Genomic DNA, 26,258 nt, shown 5'->3' on the forward strand with positions numbered 1-26,258 from the left:
TGTCCCTTTGGAACAAAAATAGAAGCCTCGTATAGAAGATGATAGATTCAGTCTAACCCAACAGGCCTGCTTTCTGGATGGCCCTGGGGAGCAGAGCCACCTACTTGCCCTGGACTCCCACCAACTGGAGAGAAACACACTTCTATCTTACGCAAGCCCTGTATTTTTTAGAACTTTGTTATACGTGCTCAGCTGGTTATCTAAACACACACATGTTTAAATGTTTTGCATATATATATATGCAAAAACTACCACCCATAACTAATTAATTTTCTCATTCACTTAACAAATATTATTATGTGCCAAACACTGTGTTGGACAAATAAGATTCAATGGCTATTACTGTTACAAAAGGAGTATAATACAAAGGCACAGCTCTTAAGGGCATATCTATAAGATTAAAAATATAAAGTAGAATATCATTAGAAGTTGAAGTATAAAATATGGAAAAGTAGCATTTTTCAACAAGTCTAAGATGCCATCGATTTTTTTATGTACCACTGAGAAACTGAAAAATGCCGCCAATTAAAGTATAACACACCACTGATTATAAGACACATCCCAGTTTAGAGATATTAAAATAGGAAAATTGTGGTCCTGGTATAAATGAAAGATGATAAGTAGAATGGTAGTCCAAGATGGTTCGCTATCAATAAGAGCTTAAGGTGTCTGTAAAGGCTTCTCAGGAGAAGAAAGAATACAGTAAGGAACAGGAAATGCTTTAAAAACCTAGATTTAGGGCTTCCCTGGTGGCGCAGTGGTTGAGGGTCCGCCTGCCGATGCAGGGGACACGGGTTCGTGCCCCGGTCTGGGAAGATCCCACATGCCGCGGAGCGGCTGGGCCCGTGAGCCATGGCCGCTGAGCCTGCGCGTCCGGAGCCTGTGCTCCGCAATGGGAGAGGCCACAACAGTGAGAGGTCCACGTACCGCAAAAAACAAAACAAACAAACAAACCCCCTAGATTTAAATTTTTACACAAAATAACATGCGTTTGGATTTTTCCAGCAACCCTAGCTTCCTAATCCTCTTAGTCTATGAGGTCCAGAAGGGACTTCCTGACCCCCATGATCCAGGCCTGGCCAGGGTATTCACAATGACCTCAGTCATCAGAACTTCTGTGGGACCTATGAGAGGTGTCCTATTTTTTAGCCCCAGCTGGAATTACTGTAAGAGCCACATAAGCCCTGAGCTTCTGGGAGCCATCTTAGCCACCACATGGACAAAGAGAGCTTAGAAATGATACCAACACAGAAGAAAGGTGAGTGGAGAAATGGACGGGGTCCCAATAATACCATGTTAGTCTCTGAATTTGGCCATCCCTGAAGCCACGTTTACCCGCTACCCCCAGACTCTGAATTAACAGGAACTACTAATGGTGAACCGTATTCTCATTGTCTGCAGAACACAAATATCAATAGTGTGGGTTGTAGCTGCACGTCTAATAAACTAATGGACAAATGTTTAAAGAAGTTGAGAAAATGTAGATTTCCTTCATGCTCATTTAAAATACTTAATACTTTAAGAAGAAAATTTATGTAAGAAATTATATTGTTCAAATTAAACATTATACCACAGGCATGGTTAAGCTACTAGTTTTTCCTGCTATAATTCTTAACATACATTTCCAAATCAGAACATATTACACTTGGGTCATCTTCCCAAATACAAGCAAACAGCTTTATCATAAGAACTATTAAAATAGTAACATCCAGAATAATAATACGAAAAGATTTTACACTTTTATTTATTCTTAGACATAAATGATTCAGTATCTAATAGTTAAACAGCTGAGTCCAGGAAAGTTTACAGGAACAATTCAACTGGTTTATTGCTCAAATTTCAGTACCTTGTGTTTTCTCCACTTGCACTAAAATCATATTTAAAAGATTGCCTAAGTAATCTTGAATCCTGTCCCAAATTCTAATAAAAACAGTCTATGCACATCTGTGCAATTCTGATAAATCAATATTTCATTAGCTGGAAGAAACATAACTTAACACAATTCCCACATTGGTGATTTGATAAGCATTTTCAAAGGGGCAGGCCTGCATCTGTGGAAAGGCAAAATCCTTATCGGTAACTCTAATTATGCCTTTCCATTTATTTGGGGATAAGTGTGCTTTTCACTCTGTCTACCCAATAAAGCCTTTTGATTCTGTGTTCCTACAGATACGAAATAAAGTAAACCATACATTCAAAGATAAGCACTGTAGGACATTTTGTAGTTGCTTCCAAAGCACATTTTCCTGGTCACATTTCTAAGTCTGTTGTTAAAGGTCACTCTGCTGATTAATAGTGAGATACTGTAGCAACTGAGTGGTTAAGAATATGAATATAAGATTAAACTTCTTGGGAATGAGTTTCCACCATTTGCTAGTTATGTGGTCTTGGGTAAGTTATTCAGTCTCTAGGGATCGCAGTTTACACTCCATCAAAACAGTTTATTCTCTAACGAGAAACAAATGAAGGCATGCACTCGGCAGAGTGCCTGGCACACAGTAGGTGCACAATAAATACCAGTCGGTGTCATCACCCTGCTATGTCAGAACCAGAGCATTTTGTGAAGACTTTATTACTCCCTGTAATATGCCCTATGTTCACTCCATCAAGCACGCGTTCTCCTTAGGACAGGTGCCATGTAGTTCTCTCTACCTGGAATGCATCCACCTAGACCTTCTCAAGGTTCGCTCCTTCTCTGCCCAAATGTCCCCTCTTCAAAGAGGGCTTCCCTGAACCAACTTATCTAAAATAGCACCCTCACCCCACAACTTCTATCCTTTTCACTCAGCTTGTCTCTCCTGGATGGCATTTCCTGTACTCGCATTCCTTTCGTGCACTCGTATTTGTGTACTTGTGTGTACTTGTGTATAAACTGTTTGCCCTCTAGAATGCAAGCTTCCCGAGGTGGGCATCTTCTCTGCCTTGTTCACTTCTCTGCCCTCAGGATCTGGAACAGTGCCTGGCACATAGTAGGTGCTCAGGAACTCTCATCTGAATAAAGAGATGGATAACACCCAACTCTCAGAGATAACTGATATAAAGGGAGACATTTTGTACTAAATTGTTGACTTCACTTAGATATAAAAAATGTGACATTCACTACGGGAAGAACTGCTGCCAGCACGATGAAGAAAGGTCAAGTGAGATGAGAAGCAAGCATGAGGACCAACAGGGGAGATCAAAGTCAGCCCATAAAGAGCCAATCTGTTCAGTACAGTGGGTTCTCCAGATGTGAATTTGCAAAAATCCTTGTGATATCTAAGTTTCTTGAGAGATTTAGCTTCTAGGCACAAAATAACTGAGAGTGTTTATCTCATTAGACAAATATAAACTTGGCCATGTATAGAGAGATACAAATGAAAATCACTCTACTATTAACATAAACTATTACAAGTTTTACAGACATTAAAATTGCAAACTTCACTGACCCTGTATTGTGACTGTATCTATAGCTATATGTCTATATATAAAACGATTGGAGCCATGCACACTGATTTTAGATATTTTGTGAAAAACAGAGTAGAAGAAAAAACCTAGTGGTTAGGACTACGTGCTCTCACTGCTGAGGGTCCCAGTTCGATCCCTAGTTGGGGAACTAAAAACCCCATAAGTCACGCAGCCGAAAAGAAAAACAACCCAGAGGTGGTGACTTCTAATCATCTGTAATGATTTGGTTTATTTCTTTTCGGTCATTTTTTCATTTACAGGTATTTTACATACATATATAGAGCTATATATGTTATATATAGCATGGATATGTAGCTATACATGTTATATAATTTTATACTGTTTTGCATTTAAATAGAACAATCATATCTCTAAGTTACTACAAATTCATCATAATTATTTTTATGGCCAAATTTGTATATGAGTTACTAAACTATTCCTCATATGCTTACCACTTAAACAGTTCCCATTTTTTTCTCTCATAAACAATTCTAGAATGAATATCTTTGTGTGCAAAATTCTGACCTATTTGTAACTTTTCACTGAAAAATTAACTATGAGAAATGATAAGAATTTTAAAGCCCTGAATATATTTTATATGGTACCCTTGCTGTAATAGGCTTTGATGTCTTTCTTAATTTAATAGGTTTGGAAAAAAGATATGTTGTAGTTTTGACTATGAGGCATATTTTCTGTAATTATGTACAATGATTCTCTAATGTAGGTCCTAAATGCTCATGTTGATTTTGTGAATCTAGACAGCAGTGCCCAAGAGCATATAATGACACAAATGTTTGGAAAGCATATTTTGTATCAAGAGTTTCAAACATGTGTATGTCTCTTGCCCCAGGCATCTCACCTATGATAACCAAGGCTGAGGATATAACCCAACCAGTGGCAAGGGATTTCTGTTCAAAGATGTTGACAGTACGGAAAGCTTGAACCATGATACCCTCTGTGAGTTCACTGGGTGCTTGGCTGTGACTACGAGAGGCTCAGCTTTTCATGTATGTTTGTGGGGTGTGTTTTTCATTTTTGCGAATTGTATTTTCATGTCCTTTCTCCCAGGTATCAGGAGTGCTGAGTTTCAGGTCACGATTGGGCACCTGAAGTTAATACTGCTCTGAAAATGATGGCTTTGGTATCATCAATAAGTAAGTTCAGTGAAGTTGGAATGTATTTTCTTTCATCTAAGGAGTTAGAATCTTGTTTCTCTGAATTGTTTCTTTAAAAATTCTACTGCCATTTTATTCTCCAACTATTTTAAAATATCTATGAAGAAAACAATGCAACTTCTGATACTTACATGATAAATTATACAAATGACCAATTTTGAGTCAGAAAAATGACTACACTTGAGATTTTAAAAATTAATCTATCCCATATACATATATTATATTTTGACCAAGGAGTTAAAAAGAACGCTCAGCATATTGCTATTATTCAACAATTACAAAGAACATAAGTAATAATTACTTTTGTTTACTGAATAATTATAAAGTAATGTGATTGAATATATCACATTTGAAAAAATAGATATCCAGTTATTATAAACAAAGTAAAAAATTATAGGTATTGTTATTTAATCATCACAAAGAAACTAATAGGAATTCATAAATAATGAAGTATGACTAATTACAATCTGTAAAGGTAAGTTTCATTTCTTATTATTTCAACTGTAAGTTAGTGTTGAGCAAACATATTTAGACTTATTGAGAAGGGAGAACTACACTTGGAATTAAATTCATATTTCCTGCTCTTTAAAGTGTGTGTCAACATCTGATGTAGTTTAAAATTTTACATGTATGCACAGATGCATAATATCCATGTACATGTAAAATACGTACCTCTACACACTGTGCTGATCTATGAACTGTATGTAAAACATCTCCATTTATTACTCTGAATTTTCAGAGTTTTTAAAACAATGAAATGAATGCACTATTTTTGGTATTTAAAATGTCACAGGGCCTATTTGAAGTTTGTATTTACTACAGTTGTTGGTATTTTCCCTGGAAAGAAAATAATTCTAAAGATAAATAGGCATTATTTGTATTACCTGAAAGTATGTGAATTGAGAATGATAAAGATCTGGATATACATGAAGAGTGGTTCCAATTACGAGCAGCAGCTCGAATTTGTGGAGAGATGAGCTAATATATCCAGTAAATCCCAAACACCATATCTTCAGAAGTGCTTCCAAATCAAAAAGTACCGTAAAAGCCACCTAGAGGAACAAAGGGACAGTGAAATTGTAATGTAAAACTATAATTTATTTCAAAATATTTCATATGGTTGTTAGTGCATGAATTTTAGCCACTATCATATAAAATGAGGAGCCATATCATATAAAAATATAGAACAATATTGTTAAAAATACGGTTTTGAAACACACCAACTAGAACCTCACAGACCAAATATATCTTAAGCAATCAGAGAAAAATATGTTAAAATATTAAATGTTTGTGAGTGGTATTATTTCCTCACTATTCATCATTTGATATTAATTAAAAGTCATAGCCATTTATAGAATTACAGTACTATATACAGAAAGGCTGCATTTTTCTATAATTTTTATTTTCTAAAATAAGTTTCTACAATGCACATGATATAGTATAATTACACTTACATATTACTAAGTGTAATTAAACTACAATTTAAAAGTTTATATATCATTTATATCTTGGGCCACATAAACAGCAGAGAATTTTGGATTTTATTGGGTTGGCCAAAAAGTTCGTGCGTGTTTTTCCATCACATCTTAGGGAAAAACCCAAACGAACTTTTTGGCCAACGCAATATAACAAGGAGTTTATGTGTGTGTGCATATGCACACATAAATTAATATGCCTACATTATTAATTTTATAAATTAACAATCGACATTACTGTGTTAATAAATTCGTTCGATCTCTTAATCTATCACATTAATTCTAGGAATTTGCTATTGCAAATAACAATATTATAAAGTACATATACAAACATAGCATATTATTTTTCGTTTGCTTGTCCTATGGATAAGAGCACTCAATTTATAAAGAAGTTTACAACTGGAATTAAAATGGCAATATAATATTAACTTTAAAAAAATTTTATTGGATAGTTGATTTACAATGTTGTGTTAGTTTCAGGTGTACAGCAAAGTGAATCAGTTATACATACATCCACTCTTTTTTAGGTTCTTTTCCCATATAAGTTATTACAGAGTACTGAGTAGAGTTCCCTGTGCTATACAGTAGGTCCTTATTAGTAATCTATTTTATATACAGTAGTGTGTACATGTCAGTGACATAAGATTAACTTCTAATTAAAGAGCACAACTAGTCATAACACATCCCTGTCAGAAGATACCAGATGATTTGCTGGAAGACAGGAATAAAGGATAGCTTGCTTCTCTTTTTCTAGGCCAACATGGAAGGGATTTTCTTCCACACACATTTGGAAAATGTGAGGAAAGTGGAGTTTTAATAATAACATTTTTAGGACTGGAATATTAAAGGGATTGCAGATGGTTAATTTAGGTGTGAGGAGGACATTAACATTACTTCTCTAGACCCACCTTGCCTCTTAATTTAAATTGACATGTCCCTTTTAAAAAATGTAACAGACACAGAAAAGAAACTTATGGTTACCAAAGGGGATAGTGAGAGTGGGACAGATAAATTAAGAGTTTGGGAGTAACATATATACACCGCTATATATAAAATAGTTAAACAACAAGGACCTACTCTATAGCACAGGGAACTCGACTCAAAATCTTGTAATAGCCTATAATGGAAAAGAATCTGAAAAAGAATACATATATATATATATATATATATATACACACACACACACATATATATGTGTATATATATGTATTTGACTGAATCACTTTGTTGTATACCTGAGACTAACACACTGTAAATTAACTATACTTCAATAAAAAAAGTGTAACAGAGTAATACATTTTAACTGTGAAATAATCCTAAATACACAAAGTATTAATAAAATTCCTGCCCACCTTTCCCAGGCGATTCATGGTAACCATGTTTTATATTCCCTCCTCATCCAAACATACATAATCACACAATGGGCTTACATTTTATGTCATTCTTCAGCTTCTCACTAACAATCATGGATGAGCCTTCAGGTTAAGAGATATAAGTTCTACTTATTCTTTTTATCAGCTGCATAATTTTGCATGGTATTCAATGTTTATTTAATTCAACATTTTCTCTACTGATTCGTTAAAGGGCGGTACTTCTTGGATAAGGAATCATCAGGAAAAATGGCTAAGTGTTTTGCTACTTCAAAAACAGACTGTACTGACCATCCTTATGCAATATCAGTTTTTATTGGGCTTCCCTATCTATAAGTAGAATCTCCAACCTGGCACCTCTGGGGCAAAGGACATGTTTGCCCACTTTAAATTTTAGAAAGCATTAAGAGATTACTTTCCAAATGTTACGTTGTCATTTGCCTTTCAGCAAGGTAGGAAAGTGTTTCTTGTCCTAAATCTGTACCATCACCTGATGTAATCAAACTTAATAAAACTTTTGCTTAGCTGTCCAGATGTATATTGATGACTTAGATTATTTTTTTAAAACAAATTTCTGTTCATAACCTTGCCAATTTTCTATGGTGGTGTTGTTTCTTTCTTATCAGTTTTTGGAGTTGTTGATATTAAGGACATTCATCTTTGTCTGCTATATAAATTGAAATATTTTTTCCCTAGTCAATAGTTAGATTTTTAACTCTACTGGAATTAGTTCTATAAGCACTTTAATTTTTATATGGTCACATGTGTCCATCTTTATAACTTTTTTCTTTACCTTGTACATGCCTTAGAAGGATTAATAGATAGTCTTCATATCTAGAAACACACTATGTTTTTCTATTTATTTGGCCCATATTCTTTAATAAAATTTTCCCCATAAAGATATATTATTGTTTGATTTTGAAATTTATTTCTATTCATTTAATATTCCAGTCACTAATGAAAATGAATTATTTTTACCTTTTTTTTTTTTTTTTTACCATTTCTACCTAGTTATTTCCAGTGGAAAGAAAAGCTACTGATTTATTTATATTGATTTTTCTCAACTTGCCTTACTAAATTCTTCTATTAATTCTAAAATTTTTTAAATCTCTTGGGTTTTATAAACATATATATATTTCATGTGCCAATGAAGATACGATGTTTTTCAAGATTTATTTTGGAGTTAATTGTATTAATTCATTAGCTATAATGGTATAGCCAAATAGTAATATATACTAAGTAATGTGGTGGTAGTAACAGGAGTCCATAATATGCCCCTTATTTTCAATGAAAGTTTCTCAGTATTCATATATAATGGTTGCACTGAGCTTAGGGTAATAATTTCTACCATGTTTAAGTACTTTCTTTCTCTTTTATTTTACTTAGAGGGCTTTAGCCTTTAATTCATTGAGGCAATGAAATATATCACAGGAGTCCTTGATTTGTATATTCCTAGAATAAACCCTAGATGCTTATGCTGATTTTATTGGATAATATTTTGTTTATAATTTTTGCAGCTACTGTCATAAATACAATTGGTCTGTAATGTTACTTATACTATAATTATAAGGTTTGGGTTAAGCCTATGGTAGCCTTATCAAACTTATTACGGAGTTTCCCATCTTTTGTACAATCTGTAATTTCTTAAATAAAATAAGAGTTATCTCATCTTTGAAAGTAGATAAAAATCCAGCAGAAAAACCACATGGGCCCAATCTTTTTTGTAACGGTAGATCAAAGCTTTCCAATGTTCTTCTGATCAGCTTTCTTACCTCGTCCATCAACTTGGTAGTTTGTACTTTGCCAGGAAATCATTAATTTCCTCTAGATTTTCAAGACCTGTGTTTAGAGTACATTTTTTTTTTTTTTCAGAAAGAACTGGTTCAGCAGAGGGCATGAGATATCTTACAAATTTGCTGCCCCTTTAAATCAACTTCTTGGCTGACATTTCTCAGACCTGAAACTAATGTGATTTTGAACTCCAATCCCACGTAGGCAGACTTGTGCTGACACATTTTCACAAAGCGTACTCTTTCCCTACTCTTTTGGAGTCAAGGTCAAGACTTAAGTTTTCCCCACTGTTTCCTTCTGAGGGATGGCCATTTTCCTTCTCTCATTGAGGTACAGACCTCATGTGTCCTGATGTTACATGGGGGTGGCTCTGTTTTGACGCTTCACCTTGAACAGCCCCTCCGTCTGTCCAGGATACAGCTCCTAAAATGGCAAGTTCTAGGAGACAAGCATATGCAAATACCCTCAGGGCAGCCACTGGCCTTAGAGCCCACTAGCTGTTCTTCATTCGCATCAACACAATTTTTGGCCTTGAGAATATTCCTTAATTTTTTTTGCATGGTCTGCTAAGCATTTAAAATGTTTTAATATTTTAGATGTCACTTTTAGTTTTTTCATAGATGATTTTCAGCCCCTTTCTGGGGCCACTTTGTATGCATCTCCTAGAATCAAGATACTATTTGATTTTGTGTTTAAACATAATCATATTTTCTATGATTTTTTAAAAATCTTGGACCTTCTCTGCCCCAACCTTTAATCAGCCATTTCTCCTTTAAAGGCATATTTTCTATGATTTTTGATAGGAAAATTCAACCCTCTCACATATAGCGTGCAAAAGTTATACCTGGTCTTATGTTTCTAGTTTATTGTATACGTCATTGATATTCATCTTTTAACCTTTTCTTGTCTTTTCTGGCTTGGTCAAATTGTTGTTAATGTCTTTTCTCCCCCTTGTTTATTTGGACTCTGCTTTTCTAATCTCCCAGTTTAATTCCCAACTGTCCTACATCAACCTATACTTTTTTATTATTGCATCTAAATTGAATAATTGTAAACTCCTCTCCCGCACAAATGTACTTGCTCACTCTTCCCTCACACCCCTGCCAACCTACAAACTTCACAGTATCCTTCTCTCACCCACACTCCCAGTGATATCACCCCTCTTCCTAAATTCTGCTTTTTCTGAGATCAACCATCAATTTTTTTTTTTTTTTTTTGGCCGTGCCGCACAGCATACAGGACCTTAGTTCAATGCCCAGGGATTGAACCCATGCCCCCTGCAGCGGAATCGCAGAGTCTTAACCATTGGACCGCCAGGGAAGTCCCAATTCTAGCTTTTTGAACTGTAATTATTTCTTTTTTTTTCAAGGACCCTTACTTGACATTTTAATTACCATCTTCCATTTAGATTCAACACCCACTACTTTTATTTCCTTTTCATCTTATCTATCTAGTCCTCTGGACTGTGAAGAATTTGTCTTAGGCTTAGGATACTTTGGGGTAGTTTCCTCAAATAAACATCCAGGGTTGTATACTGGCTCAATCCTTTTCTATCAAAAGTGCATTTTTAACACTGACATGAATATTTTGGCTGCATACAGTCTTGAGTTGCAGTTCTTTTCTCTCAGTGGTCAATATATATGTTGGTTCACTGCCTTTACTTTCCAATATTGAGGATGAGTCATCCAAAGCACAATATATTTATCTTGATTTTGCAGGTTATTTAAGCCCATTCGGAGGTTTAAAAAAGTTTTTTCTTTATGCTTGCAACCAAGGAGGGTCACCAGGATATGCCTAGGAATGTACCTTTTTTTCATTTATCCTGAGACTTAGTGAGCTCTTTCAATCTACAGATTTATGCTTTACCTCAGTTTAGGAAAATTTTCTTCTCTCATTTATTATTACTCTTCTTTCTGTTCCCTTTGTCCTTCAGGGGCTCCTATTATTCACATCCAAGTGGCGAGTCTCTTGCTTTTTCCCTCATGTTTTCCACCGTTTTTTAATTTTTTCCACTTGCTCTCCTATATTAATAATTAGCTCTCATCAACGACCATGCCCTTTTCAGCTCACTTTTTGAAAATGTTAGTCAAAGTTCAGAAGGTTTGTTTTTTGTCCTAATTATCTACCTTTGAGACACTGGGGGGAAAAAACCCTACTCTCTCTCCCGTCAGTTCTACTCTACTGGGAAACTCCTGTACTAGATGTTCATCTTGGATTTCCCAGTTCCATCCTCAGTTTCTGAATCCCTTTGTGTAAGAATATTTTTCTTTGCTTGCTCATGGCTATATGCTTTTTGTTTGTTTGTCTGTCTTTAACGGTCTCTTGAGTCAGACAGAGAAAGACAAATATACAATACCACTTATACGTGGAATCTAAAAAAAGGCTACAAACGAACTAATCTATAAAACAGAAACAGAGTTACAGATGTAGAAAATAAACTTATGGTTACCGGGGGGGTAAGGGCATGGGACTGACACATACACAGTACTATATATAAAATAGGTAACTAATAGGGACCTACTGTATAGCACAGGGAACTCTACTCAATACTCTGTAATGGCCTATGTGGGAAAAGAATCTAAAAAAGAGTGGATATATGTATATGCATAACTGATTCACTTTGCTGTACAGCAGAAACTAACACAACATTGTAAATCAACTATACCCCAATAAAAATTTTTTTTAAAAATGCTCTCTTGAGCGGTGGTAAACAAGGGATGGTATGAGGCATCATGTTTTTTGTGGTAAAAGACCTAAAACCCCGCAGCCGCTTTGCTGGGTAGCAGGAGGAAGCCGCTTCGTGTCAGGATTCTTCCCAGGCTGGTGGAATCCATTCCTAACTTCCCTCCTGGGAGAAATTCAGCTTCTGGGGAGATTCCCTTCCTGGATCACTGAGATCAATAGGATTCTGTTAGACCTCCCGGGACCACAAGGAACCAGTGGGCAGATGCAACTCCTTTGCAGGGTCAGCCTGAGGCGACCAGAGGACCCAGATCCCCGCAAGTCATAACAAGAGGCAATTCCTCTCTAGCCCTGACTTCTCACTCCAGGGCCCGCAGCACGATGAGGAAGTCCAGCACCTGTCCCCTCCCCCATGCATCCTGGCAGAGTTCAGGAAAAGCTGAAACTCAGATGCATCCGTCCTGAAGGTTCCCCTGCAGCCCGGCCTGGCTGCTGTATCAGCAGAGGGAGCACTGGCCACTGCCCACGTCTCCACTTCTCCCTCACCTGTATTTTTAGACTTTCACTCCAAAGGAAGGAATGTAATCCATATCAAAGTAGGCTTTTTTTTTTTTTAAAGCAGGGAACTACCAATAAATGCCTGAAATATATCCAAATAGATTGTCTAATTACATATAAATACAATTAATCACTTTACTAACTTTGCATTTGCTATCAAAAGACAGATGGAATGACCTGTTTAAATGATCATAATTTATAATAAAATAGGCAGCTGGATCCATCTGCATTATTATTTGCCTGGTGGGAAAACTTATATGCTTTTCAAAGACACTAAAAGGCACTAAAAGTGATTTAGCAAACTATTATGTGATTATGTATAAATACCCATATTCCCACTGATTTTCCTACTAGAATTCCTGATTCCAATTCTCCTGGGAGCAAATACCTTTTTTTCTAACATAGTTTGTTAATTGTTAACAAGCTAATGTTCCCATTCTCTGAAAACCAGTATCAATCCCAAAGTGCTGAAATTTCATGGAAAAATATTATGCATAAAAATATGTCTAACTTACTTGTAATTATGGGTTATTCTGGAGTGGGGGAGAACTATGTCAGGAATTACAAAAAGGATTTAGGAAAATTAAGTTGTCAGTTATTTTAGTGTAGGTTAGAGGGTTTAGCAAAGGATTTCAATTCAGCAGAAGACAACAGTTGGGAAGAATCAGGGTAGAAGCAGTGAGGTTTTTTTAGTAACCTCTTTTCAATGGGTGACTCCAGCCTGCCTCAAGGAACTCAACCTTGACAGTTGCTGGACAGGGTGGAACTTGCAACCGTCATGCTGTTGGCCGTATAAAAAGGAGGCTAGCAGGCTGTCTGCAGAACCCAGTTACCTGGAAGGGTTCCCCAGAAGCATCACCTAAGAATGTGTCCAATCTAGAGGTTATCTTCAAATCCTTTTTTTTTTTAAATTTTTATTGGAGTAGAGTTGATTTACATTGTTGTGTTAGTTTCTGCTGTATGACAAAGTGAATCTGCTATACATAGACATATATCCACTCTTTTTCCAATTCTTTTCCCATATAGGTCATTACAGAGTATTGAGTAGAGTTCCCTGTGCTATACAGTAGGTCCTTATTAGTTACCCATTTTATATATAGTAGTGTGTATATATCAATCCCAATCTTCCAATTTATCCCTCCCCCGCCTCCCCCTTGGCAACCATAAGTTTGTTTTCTATATCTGTGACTCTATTTCTATTTTGTAAGTAAGTTCATTTGTACCACTTTTTTAGATTCCACATATAAGTGATGTCATATATTTCTCTTTCTCTCTCTGACTTATTTCACTCAGTATGACAATCTCTAGGTCCTCTGCAAATCCTTAGCAGTCAGCAGTGTAGCCTCGTCATTCCTAGCCTGGGAGCACCCATGACCTTGGCCCCTAACTCTTCAGTACCCACATCGAAAAGGTCACAGTGGGACCTTCCCTCTGCCTCAAGCCCTCAGAGTATATTACACCATCGGTGGGTGCTTAAAGTTGAAACTTGTCTTTTTAAGAGTGAAGGCAAGATTTGTAAGAGGATAATAAACTTTTCATAAAGATTTTTGTCACATTACTTGAAAAAAATTGAAAACAATACATGAAAAAAACAAAATATTTCTTTCTTCTTACAATTTTCCTAAGTCAGTGTTTTGCAATCTTTTTTTTTTTTTTAACCACCTCCCCGGCCAAGGAGTCTTTTTAGATATTTAGTTTCTAATCACTACACCATATGGAAGTTTATTAGCACAGTTATGTTATAAATATAAACATATTAATCTCTTCTTTATATATGGCAAGAATAAGATTTTTTTGCCTCCCCAAGAATAATTTTTAACCCCTTAGAGGTGTTTTCACCTCCCGTTGAGAATTCATGCTGTACAGATAAATCAGGTTTGATGTCACGACAGCAAAGTTTAACTAATATTTTCAGGAATGCAGGTTGTATGAGTTCTTTAAACACCACATTTTATTATTTATTTTCCAAATTTTCATCTTATAATAATACATATGTCATTTCTACTATAACAAGCCCTCTTGTCCTCAAGGAAATTATCAACAAGGAAATGCAGATTTAATTAAAATTAAATAAATTAAGTTAAATTAATAAATTTAAAGGAGTTACTGTCCTAAGAAACATTATTATATCTGTTCTTAGGATAAAAGCACACAACTTGTGAAAAGATTTTTTTTTTTTTTAGAATGAAAATTGCAAGAAATTAGTTTAAAATGCTTGTTTTCCAAAAGAACTTGTAATTGGATTTGTGAGGCTAGCAGGTAAGACAACAAGAGATTGCCAAATTTCTGAAGCTCAGGAGAAAAATAACTGAACAGAAAATGACATGCTTAATATAAATGGAACAATGGAAATTGTTCTGCCCTTTTAATTCAATGAATAATGTATGAACATTTATAGGTGACAAATTATAAATGAGCTGATTGTACTATGCAGGTCTGAGAAGATAAAATAGTAGAGATACTGCCCATATGTGCAAAGATATTTGAAATATATTATCCAAGATTTGTGTTGCAGACTCTATTTCATAATTTCAGAGAAACATAATGGATATTCATGAGAAAATAAATGCATATTTATCACAGAAGAAGATAACAGGACAAATGTAATTCAGGCAACACTATTCTCCTAAATGAAATTCAGGTTAAATAACACCCAAATAAATGATGACCTGCATCATTCCAGAGGTGTCTGTAAATCACCTACTCTTAGTCTATAGTGTAACTTCAATATTCTAGACAGTTAAAGAGCAAACTTTGGAGATGTATCATTGAATAATCAAGAATGTCATTACTGTGTTATTTTTTCACCCAGCAAGATACTGCCCAAATGCTATAGGAACTCATGAAAAAGCTACAGCCAAAAGATACTTATTTAATTAAAGTTTCCCAGAAGATGAAATTAAACTTAATGACAATATGAAAGACTGCTGGTAGAGCAGGATAAGTTACTTTCATAATTCAGTCATTTCTTGTGATTGAGATGAAATACGGTTGTCAGATTTTGTTGGAACTAAAATAAATGGCTCTTTCACTTAATTTCCTTTTAACAAATATCATAAAGCCAAATGTCTTCAGAGGAACACAGAAATCACTTTGCTAGAAAAGATAACTTCCTGTAGGATGGCAAAATGATTCTATGCTTATGAAAGCCCTTCTGTTTCAAAACACAGAACAATCATAGAAAAAGAGGAAACCAAAGAGACACCCTGGAGTTTCTAAATGAGGTAAACCTCTCTCTCGACCAGAAATGCAACAGGGATATGCTGTTATAACTTCATTGTTCTCCTCTCTCTCCCACCAATTTATGAGTTTCTTAAAAGAGGAATTTTGCTAAAATTGTGAATCTTCTGTGCATAGGCTGTGCTGATAAACTTCTGTTAAACATACAATCTAGTGGATATACAGATATATTTATATTTTTTATATAATAGGACAGTATTGTTCAAGTTTTATTCTTTATTAAGAAAATGAGACTATACATTGTAAAATATAATTATGTTCATTATAACATGTGATTTTATGTATATTAATGACAATGACTTATCTTAGATCAAAATGAAACTCTTACAAAAGAAAGTAACTCTTTACCTCTTTATGTTTATGTAGAGCCTAGAAAACAAATAGTTTTCCCTGTTTCTCAACTAATTCTAAATTTACGTTAGTTGATCCAAAGTAACTAAACAAGTCCCCAGCTTCACAGTAGAAGCTAAGCAGGTTAATTTATGCTTAAAGGATGTTTTTTAGACTGCACGTTGACTCCTATTGGGTAGAGTGGTTTATTTTGGATTCTCAAAATAATTTATTCTGGAATATGTGGGAACTTAAGAAATTACTTCTCTGAAAGCTCATGGCCTCTTGTGATCTATTTTAAAGGTAAACATTTCAAAATATTACATAATGCTATTACCTTAAACACTATGTCATTATAGTCCATAAACTTGAACTGCTGTTATTATAGCCATTTTGAGGATTAAATGAGATAATGAATTCCTTTAAAGCACTTGGCAACATAATGGAACCCCTAAAAAAATGGTAGCTATTATGTTGTTAGTCTTACTATATTTGAATTTAACCCATGGGGATGTTAGTTGGCATGCTCTGTGTTTCTACAGCTTAAACCAAGATCAAACTCAATGCTTATTTTCATAAATAAAATTTCACTGGGACACAACCCTTCTGAGGCCACATTCACTTTCTGCACAACAGCAGTAGAGTTGAGTAGTTGAAACAGAGGGCACATGGCCTGAAAAGCCTGAAATGTTTACTATCTGGCTCTTCAAGAAAAAGTCTGTTGACTCCTGGCTTAAGCCCAAACCATCTTTACCAATTTTTTTAAAAGAGAGTATTTCATAAAAAATTAAGTGTGATTAAAATGACTTATCCACACTCATTTAAAACAAACCATGTGCAAGTTTCTGATACAAAGAAAAGAGATAATGTGATTTGAATAAAGACCAAACATGCTTTGGGAAACTCAGACACCCCAAATCGATAAATAGATGTGAACAAATTCTGAATGTTTCAGTAGTTCAAGAATAAAGTGATGTCTATACATTTTGTAAGTGAACTAAACCTCTACTACGTTGTTTATGAAAATCAAATTTACTTTCAGTGGCTTGGGAAGTGGGCAACAATTAATAGAAACACATGTGCCAGATTTTACTATACAATCCTCTCTTTCTGATTTTTTTTTAAATAATCTTTTTTTAAAAGAATTTTTGTGTGTGTGGACCATTTTTAAAGTCTTTATTGAATTTCTTACAGTATTGCTTTTGTTTTATGTTTTGGTTTTTTTGCTGTAAGGCATATGGGACCTTAGCTCCCCGACCAGGGATCAAACTCGCACCCCCTACATTGGAAGGCGAAGTCTTAACCACTGGACAGCCAGCGAAGTCCCTCTTTCTGATTTTTTAAATTAAAAAATAGTACTATATACAAAAAAGAACAATGACAAGGATTTTTCAACTACCATTGGACGCTACCTATACACTTAAATAGTATCAATGAACTCTACAATATTAAAATATTTGAAATTTTGTTGGAATTTCTTACAGCGTGATCATAAATCAGCTAACACACATAAACACATTAGGAAAGAGATCAATTTTGTTTATGAAAAAATTAGGTAAAATTTACTGGAGGATTCTGTTCTGTTCTTCTGTTCCCAGAATGGCTTATATATTTACTGTATAGGATTGTTTAGTACGACTGAGTATGCACACTGGGCTACAAAGGAAATGTTAATGGAATCTCTAAATATCCAGGGCTCCCTCAGAAGCAAATATAATTTGCTCCTTCCAGTGAGACAGGCATAAGGTCAATCACGTGTAGCCATTTCTGTTTTTATTCTAGGCATTTCTGTCATCAGCCTTTTTGCCTCTGGTTCTAATACTATTGTGTAATTCTTCCACCTCACCTCTCTTCCCTCCTCATTCCACCCAGAGCCTTTAACTAACCTTTGGGTTTCTCGTTCCCTGTTAAACAATTTCTTCTTCACTCTGGATCTCTGAGCACAGAGTCCGCTTCTTCTATCCTTGTCTCTACCGGTCCTGTTCCAAATGCATGACTCCCCCCACTGCCCTGTCCAGAAAAGGATACTTATGCTCCAATGCCCCGTGTGGCCCATGGAGGACAACGTGTGGACGAGGAAGAGATGCCCCACCCATTACTGCTCCACTCCCCTTTGAGATGTACTCCGTCAGGTGAAAACCCCCTCTCCCACACTCTCCCCACGCCCTCGATAGAAGGCCCTCTATTGATCTCTATTCATTTTTCTGTCAGTCACTCCCACATGCCACTTATACTCCCTTCCAGAAGAACTGGCCTCACTGCTCAATGATGTGTGTCACTGTGAAGATTTAGCCAACATCATACCCCGATAGTTCCCTGCCATCTTTGCCTTGACTCCATCATTACGTCTGAGACACCCACATCCATAGAACACCCTAGATTTTGTATTTAGTTACCCAGAATTATTCTGAAATATAAATCCTGCACCCCGCTCTCTGATCACAACCTTACCTTCTAGCTCTCTTACTCCATCCCTTTAACTATACCTGTTCTTTGACCATTGGAGACCCTTGATCCTTCATTTTTACTCTTTCATTCTCCTCTTATTTTCCCTCTTTTCATATCCAACCTAGACCACAGGGTCACCATTTCAACTCCTTTGCCAACCACCCATGTTCCCTGATCCCTTGTCTCTCAGCTCCACTAGACTGAAAAAGCTCTAGAGTTGGATCAATCCGAATGTTGCCTTTCTCCCTTTTATGAAAGGCCGAAAAAAGTCCCAGGCCTGTCTCAATTGGCATCACTATAAATTTGTAGTCTCAATCTTCAGTGCTGCATTCGATGTATCAGTCATTAGCTTTTTGTATTCTCCACATGACCCGTGTCCTATCTCTCTTCTCCACAAGCTTCCCACTTCACCGTCTCATCATCAGGCTGGATGAGACCTTGCTTCCTACTTCACAGGACAGACAGAAATTACTTGATTGGGATTCCTTCAAGTCCCATCCCTGTGTTAGAAATTCACCTGCAAGGATGACTCTTGGTCCATGTTCCCCTCTGCTTTCAATGACAAGCCATGCTTTCTGTGCTGGATTTGCAGCAAAATTATACCCATTTTTCAGGTGTTGGCCTGGACATAATTTCTTCATGAGCCTCTGTCATTTGTTCTCCACAGCATAAAAAGTTGTTATTGTTCACTGTCTATATTTTTGCTAAACTGTAAGCTCCATATACGACACAGCTATCAGGCAGTGTCACATCACAGAGACTCTACTACAGTGAAAGTCTAATACTAATGATATTTTCTTACAGGAAACAAACCTCCACAAGAGGGGAATTCATAAGTGACTCCTTTAAAGGTTCTTGACACCCACATAGATGTTTATATTCAATAGCTGTATACTATCAATTCTTTTTCTGAAAAGTTGATGTGTTGGTGGACTGACTTTTTATTAACCAAATCCATTTTTAAATGCACTGGGAGAATTCTGCATATATAAGGAACTCAACTATAAGGCAAATTGATTTTGTACATGAAAAGTCGTTTTGTAATAAAAATAATCACATTGCGGCCTTCCCTGGTGGCGCAGTGGTTGAGAATCTGCCTGCCAATGCAGGGGACACGGGTTCGAGCCCTGGTCTGGGAAGATCCCACATACCGCGGAGCAACTAGGCCCGTGAGCCACAACTACTGAGCCTGCGCGTCTGGAGCCTGTGCTCTGCAACAAGAGAGGCCGCGATAGTGAGAGGCCCGCGCACCACGACGAAGAGTGGCCCCCGCTTGCCGCAACTAGAGAAAGCCCTTGCACAGAAACGAAGACCCAACACAGCCAAAAATAAATAAACAAATATTAAAAAAAAAATCACATTGCGATGTTTCTGCTTTTTAAGTTGTCTTTTTCATATATTGGATTTCTTGAAGGGTAGCACAGCTGGATATGCATTCCTCACTTATATGATGAATGGGTTTTGAAAGAGCTGTCTGTCAATTTTTACATAAGTACATAACCACTGAATTCTAAGATATATTTTAGAAATAATTTTTTACAATGAAAAAAAGTAGTGGTCTCTGGAAATCATTAAAAAATATTTAAGAATCAAATATTAACAAAGTTACCCCAGCAGTAAGAAGTCTATTACAAAACTCTGGTATGGGATGCGGAGTGCTGGATGATGCTAATTTAATCACTAAACCTACCTGTTCCTGACTGGACATCTTTAGTGCAGGTTGCAACACTTCAGATTTTTAGAACAGAAATCCTTCAGTTTCTCCCCAGCCCCCTCCCTGGTACTGTTGAGCTGACTTGCTCATTTATAATATTCTGAATCTGTGCTTTGCTTACACTTAGGAGGAAACAGACTAACACAACATGACAAAGGAGAGAAAATGAGAGGTTGATAGGAAAACAGCAAGATGACCAGAGTAACCGTAGGGCAAGGTTACCGTGGCAATGTGACACTCAGGGAAAGATCACTCAGGCCCAGGGCGACAGGAAACAAATCAGGCAACACGGTGACCAAGGGAAACACCTCTGAAGCAGACAATGAATCAGCTTTGGTCAGAGTCAAGTAATTAACAAACTGCAATTTTCACATTGAAAAAAGGTGCTATGACTAGCCGAGGTTTTCGTCTACCTTGAAGAGTGATCTGCACCCCGTGAGCTGCTTACCTCCGCAAGATAGAACTCGTCGTATTGCCTTCTGAAGGTTTCTCCTTTGTGATAGTTGCTGGCAGCCACTATCACGTCCACAGTCACCATGCTCAGGATGAACATGTGGAAGACGGATGACCGCATCATTTGCTGAGGAGGCAAAACAGATGGACTCTTAACAAAGAAACAAAGCCGTGATTCAACAGAACTATGTGCTTAGGCCTTGGTCTGCAACATCTTTGTGATATGCTGCTGTGCAGAACAGTCTTTTTTTAAAAAAAATTTATTTTATTGAAGTATAGTTGATTTACAATGTTGTGTTAATTTCTGCTGTACAGCAAACTGATTCAGTTATACATACATACATTGACACATTCCTTTTCAGATTCTTTTCCATTATGGTTTATCACAGGATATTGAATATAGTTCCCTGTGCTCTACAGTAGGGCCTGTTGTTTATCCATTCTATATAATAGTTTGCATCTGCTAATCCCAAACTACCAATCCTTCCCTCCCCCACTCCCCTGCCCCTTGGCAACCACATGTCCAGAACAGTCCTTCTAAGATAACTTGATGAATGTCACTAAATAGTGAGCAAAGGAATCATTTTTCTGCAGGCAGCTAAAAAATAACTGGGGAGAGAGTTTCAGAGACTTTTGGTTAAAAGTTGAAAATACATTTCATTGAACTTGTATACAGCCTGTATCTTAATTTTCACTGATTAGTTAGGAAGCTTTTATCCTTACTACTGACTCTATGCAGAAATTATTTTTGGAAAGCTGATACCACATAACAAGTATTGCTCTATTCTGTTAAGAGAAAGAGCTACTGCTGAGGAAAGCATTTTAGAGATAATCATAAAAGCAGAAAAGTGTGAGAAACCTAAGACCTATTTATTTTTAAATTTATTGCCTCTGTAAATTATTTATTTCTTTAAATTACTATTTTTAATAATTTACTCTCTATGTTTTAAACCACTTTTTGAGGTATGGTTGACTTTAAAAAAAGTGGTACATATTGAATGTATACAACTCAATGAGCTTGGGGGTAAAAATACACCCATGAAACCATCACCATCATCAAGGCCATATACATATCCATCACCTCCTCCCACAGCTTCCTTTCAACTCCATTATTATTATTATTAGTGGTAAGAACACAACATAAGATCTATCCTCTTAGCAAATTTTAAATATACAATAGAGTATTGCTAACTACAGGCACTTATGCTGTATAGTAGACCTTCAGAATTTATTTATCTTATATATTGGAACTTTGTACCCTTTGCATAAATATGTTATTGAAAATTATACTACAACTAATAATAGCTAATGTCTATATTTATAATTATTATATGCCTGGAGCTGTTGTAGGTGCTTTACATAAATTAACTCATTTAATGTCATAATGGCCCTAGGAAGTTACTCTAACTTTATAGAGAAGGAAACTGAGGCTCAGAGAAGTTAAATAACTTCCTGTCTCACACACACATGTTGAAGATGGAACCACAATTTGGACCCAAGTCTCGTCCAAGTCTGCTGCCTACACTGAGGTGAAATAATTAGGCATTCCAAAAAAATGACTATTATTATAATAGCTACCATGTATTGAATACTATAAGTATGTTATTTATTTCATTTCTTTTCATCTCCACCATATACACAGTGGGATATATTACTCACTTCTTCCAGTGAGCTCAGAAAGATTAAGTCATTTGTCCAAGGTCACACAGCAAGTATACAGCAGAGCCAGGCTCCGTACCCATGTCTGTTTAAGTCCATTCTGGTAGCCCCTGCCCACTGTGGGGTAGGAAGTATATAAAAGGACAGAGTAGAAGCTGAAGGCCCTGGGCAGAAGAAGGAGGAGAGAGAGGCTGACCACATAACAAACCACTGAATCACATCCCTTGGCGCCAACTGCCCAGGGACTGGTGCCACCATGTAGCAGGGTCTCGCCTGTTCTTAGTACTTACAAACACATAAGGACACCATTTGATCTCGACCTGAGACTCCTTCGGTCTTTGCAACTGAAAGAACATAACTAAAGCAGAACCTAAGAACAGAAAAAGAGGCAAAGGATGCCTCTGAGCCCACCACTGGCTCTCTGCATCCACATATGCACATTCATATGGCTTCATGACCCTGCAGTCAGCAACAGCACGGGCTCTGAGCCAAAGTGCGTGGAGCTGAAACTCTACCACATACAAACTCTGGCCCTGAGCAAGATACTTAAACCTCTCTGTGCCTCAGTTTTCCCATCAGTAAAATGGAGACAAAACTGGCTACTCTAAAAGTTGTTATCATAAACAAGTAAATATCTGTAAGCTCTTACATCAGCACTTGCATATTATAAATGTTCTATTAAGATTTGCAGTAAAAAAAATGCAGTTCTGTGAATGAGGTATTTTTCTGTTCAGGAATGAGAAATAAATTGTACTAGGTCAAAGAATTAATTATGTTGTATATTTAAGTCCAGAGCCAAGTGAGACAAATAAAAGTAATAAAGTCTAATAATGTGAGAGATGTCAGAGCCATTGGAAAAGCAGATATCTAGTAAGGTTGTGTGTCACCATGGCTACTGATGCATTCTTACATCCATTTATTTGCCCTTGACTTTATTTTATGGGTAATACAAAATCAAGTTCCAGAACTGTCAATCAACATATTTAAATGCACATCAATTTGCTTGCAGGAACTACTGACCTTCATAAAGTAGATAAGCAAATCAGTGGCCAAGTTTCTATCCTCATTAGAATTTTTATTTAGTCTTTCTTGCATTGTGAGAGTTAAATTCCATAACTATTATTCCTTTTCTATACTCTTTTCAATATAATGTTCTATTAAAAACATTTCAACTGATTTCCACTTCATCTGCATGACAGAAAAGCCACAACTTTCTATTTTCCTTAGCTGTGGATTTATGTCTTAAGTAAACTGTTATTACTGAAAGGTCCAAACAAAGCTTTTAGCCATGGCTGTCAAAAAACTTTTAAATTGGTTTTGTAACTGTCACAGCTTCACTTTGGTGCTGTCATTATAATTAGATTATTTTTTGTCTGAATGTCTACGTATTCCTGTTGGTACAGAGTCATTAAAGTAATCACTTACAATGGATTTTGATACGCTATAATCACCATTGCTCGGCTGACTTTCTCCAAAGTAATAACTTTCAAATATTAAGTAAGAATTAAGGTAATCAGTATGTGCAGTAGCCAAATTTAAATAATAAAACCAGTAACTTTAGCTTTAAAGATAGAGCTAGCTACATAAACCACTTCAACTCAATCCAATGAAACCAACGTTTGAACTTGGCTACAGGCTTCCTTAGTGCAGAACGGCTGGCAACATTACACTTAGAGTCACGCTTACATCCATAGGACAGTCCAAATTTATACCCCGTGATTTTTCATTTTGTTATAAAAATTAATGTAAAGGAAAATGTTAAAGTTGTAAGTGCCACAAAATATTATATAACTTGAGATTTTCACAATTGTATGATTTAATATGGATGTAGGCTATATAAACTTACACATACATATATGTATGTATATATGTATGTGTGTATATATATTTATATATGTATATATATCTATATATTTATAGATATACTTAAGACTCTTCAGATCCTGCCTACACGTTAGCTTTTTAAAAATTCCCTTCAATTGCAATGTCTTTTTTTTTTTTTTTTTTTTTTGCGGTATGCGGGCCTCTCACTGTTGTGGCCTCTCCCGTTGCGGAGCACAGGCTCCGGACGCGCAGGCTCAGCGGCCATGGCTCAAGGGCCTAGCCAATCCGCGGCATGTGGGATCTTCCCGGACCGGGGCACGAACCCGTGTCCCCTGCATCGGCAGGCGGACTCTCAACCACTGTGCCACCAGGGAAGCCCTGCAATATCATTTTGATTTATATTTTTAAACCATCAGAAAAATTTTGCACATGTTTTGAGTTTGGCTTTGATCCAAGACCTACTGATTTCTGTATGTGACAGTTAGAATTATCAAAATATGAAGAAGAGACTATAGCAGAATCATCCCCAAGGCAGCAATGTCAGGAATGCTCAGAAGCCTTGTTACGCAAAGTGTAGTCCCTGGACCAGCAGCTTCCTGGGAGTGTGTTAGAAATGCAGAGACCTACTGAATCAGAATCTGCATCTTTAGCTGTGATTAATGTGGATAGTAAAGTTTGAGAAGCTCTGTTGTAGAGGAAACTCCTAAGTAGCAGGTTAAACTGGGTGACCTATAAAATGTTTTACGCATTCACAATTTTATGATTCTAAAAGCTTGTAATCACTGACTAAAACATATAACAAATACTGGCTGGCATATTATGGCTCTATATTAAGAAACATCATCACAAAAATGGATGCCCACCTCCCCATGCCTCAACTCCAAGATGAAAAATCAATTAAACCGGGAAGCTTCCGGGAAGATGGCGGAAGAGTAAGACGCGGAGATAACCTTCCTCCCCACAGATACACCAGAAATACATCTACACGTGGAGCAACTCCTACAGAACACCTACTGAACGCTGGCAGAAGACCTCAGACCTCCCAAAAGGCAAGAACCCCCCCCCCCCCCCCCACGTACCTGGGTAGGGCAAAAGAAAAAAGAATAAACAGAGACAAAACGATAGGGACGGTACCTGCACCAGTGGGAGGGAGCTGTGAAGGAGGAAAGATTTCCACACACTAGGAAGCCCCTTCACGGGCAGAGACTGCGGGTGGTGGAGCGGGGGAGCTTATGAGCCGCGGAGGAGAGCGCAGCAACAGGGGTGCGGAAGGCAAAGCGGTGAGATTCCCACACAGAGGATCGGTGCCGACCAGCACTCACCAGCCCGAGAGGCTTGTCTGCTCACCCGCCGGGGCGGGCGGGGCTGGGAGCTGAGGCTCGGGCTTCGGTCGGAGCGCAGGGAGAGGACTGGGGTTGGCGGCGTGAACACAGCCTGCAGGCCGTTAGTGCGCCACGGCTAGCGGGGAGGGAGTCCGGGGAAAAGTCTGTACCTGCCGAAGAGGCAAGAGACTTTTTCTTACCTCTTTGTTTCCTGGTGCGCGAGGAGAGGGGATTGAGAGCGCTGCTTAAAGGAGCTCCAGAGACGGGCGCGAGCCGCGGCTAAAAGCGCGGACCCCAGAGATGGGCATGAGATGCTAAAGCTGCTGCTGCCGCCACCAAGAAGCCTGTGTGCGAGCACAGGTCACTCTCCACACGCCCCTTCCGGGGAGCCTGTGCAGCCCGCCACTGCCAGGGTCCCGGGATCCAGGGACAACTTCCCCGGGAGAATGCACGGCGCGCCTCAGGCTGCTGCTACGTCGCGCCGGCGCTAGTCACGCCGGCGATACGTCACGCCGGCCTCTGCCGCCGCAGGCCCGCCCCGCACTCCGTGACCCTCCCTCCCCCACCCCCGCCCCGCCCTGAGTGAGCCACAGCTCCCGAATCAGCGGCTCCTTTAAATCCGTCCTGTCTGAGCGAAGAACAGACGCTCTCCGGCGACCGACACACAGAGGTGGGGCCAGATCCAAAGCTGAGCCCCTGGGAGCTGTGAGAACAAAGAAGAGAAAGGGAAATCTCTCCCAGCAGCCTCAGAAGCAGTGGATTAAAGCTCC

At 37.5% G+C, this 26,258-nt stretch overlaps 1 protein-coding gene across 5 annotated transcripts in view; it reads right to left on the reverse strand.

Annotated features, from left to right (window-relative positions):
* Positions 1–26,258, reverse strand: part of NALCN (sodium leak channel, non-selective) — a 293,846-nt gene that overhangs the window by 151,252 nt on the left and 116,336 nt on the right. For all 5 annotated transcript variants that reach the window (XM_079902779.1, XM_079902778.1, XM_079902780.1 and 2 more), the window contains 2 exons: positions 20,679–20,810; positions 5,507–5,674 (listed from right to left, as the gene is read on the reverse strand). In XM_079902779.1, coding sequence (XP_079758905.1) covers positions 5,507–5,674; positions 20,679–20,810 — 300 coding nt within the window. The remainder of the gene's footprint in view (positions 1–5,506; positions 5,675–20,678; positions 20,811–26,258) is intronic.

This window comes from Stenella coeruleoalba (genome assembly GCF_951394435.1).
Source record: "Stenella coeruleoalba genome assembly, chromosome: 18".
NCBI lineage: Eukaryota > Metazoa > Chordata > Mammalia > Artiodactyla > Delphinidae > Stenella > Stenella coeruleoalba.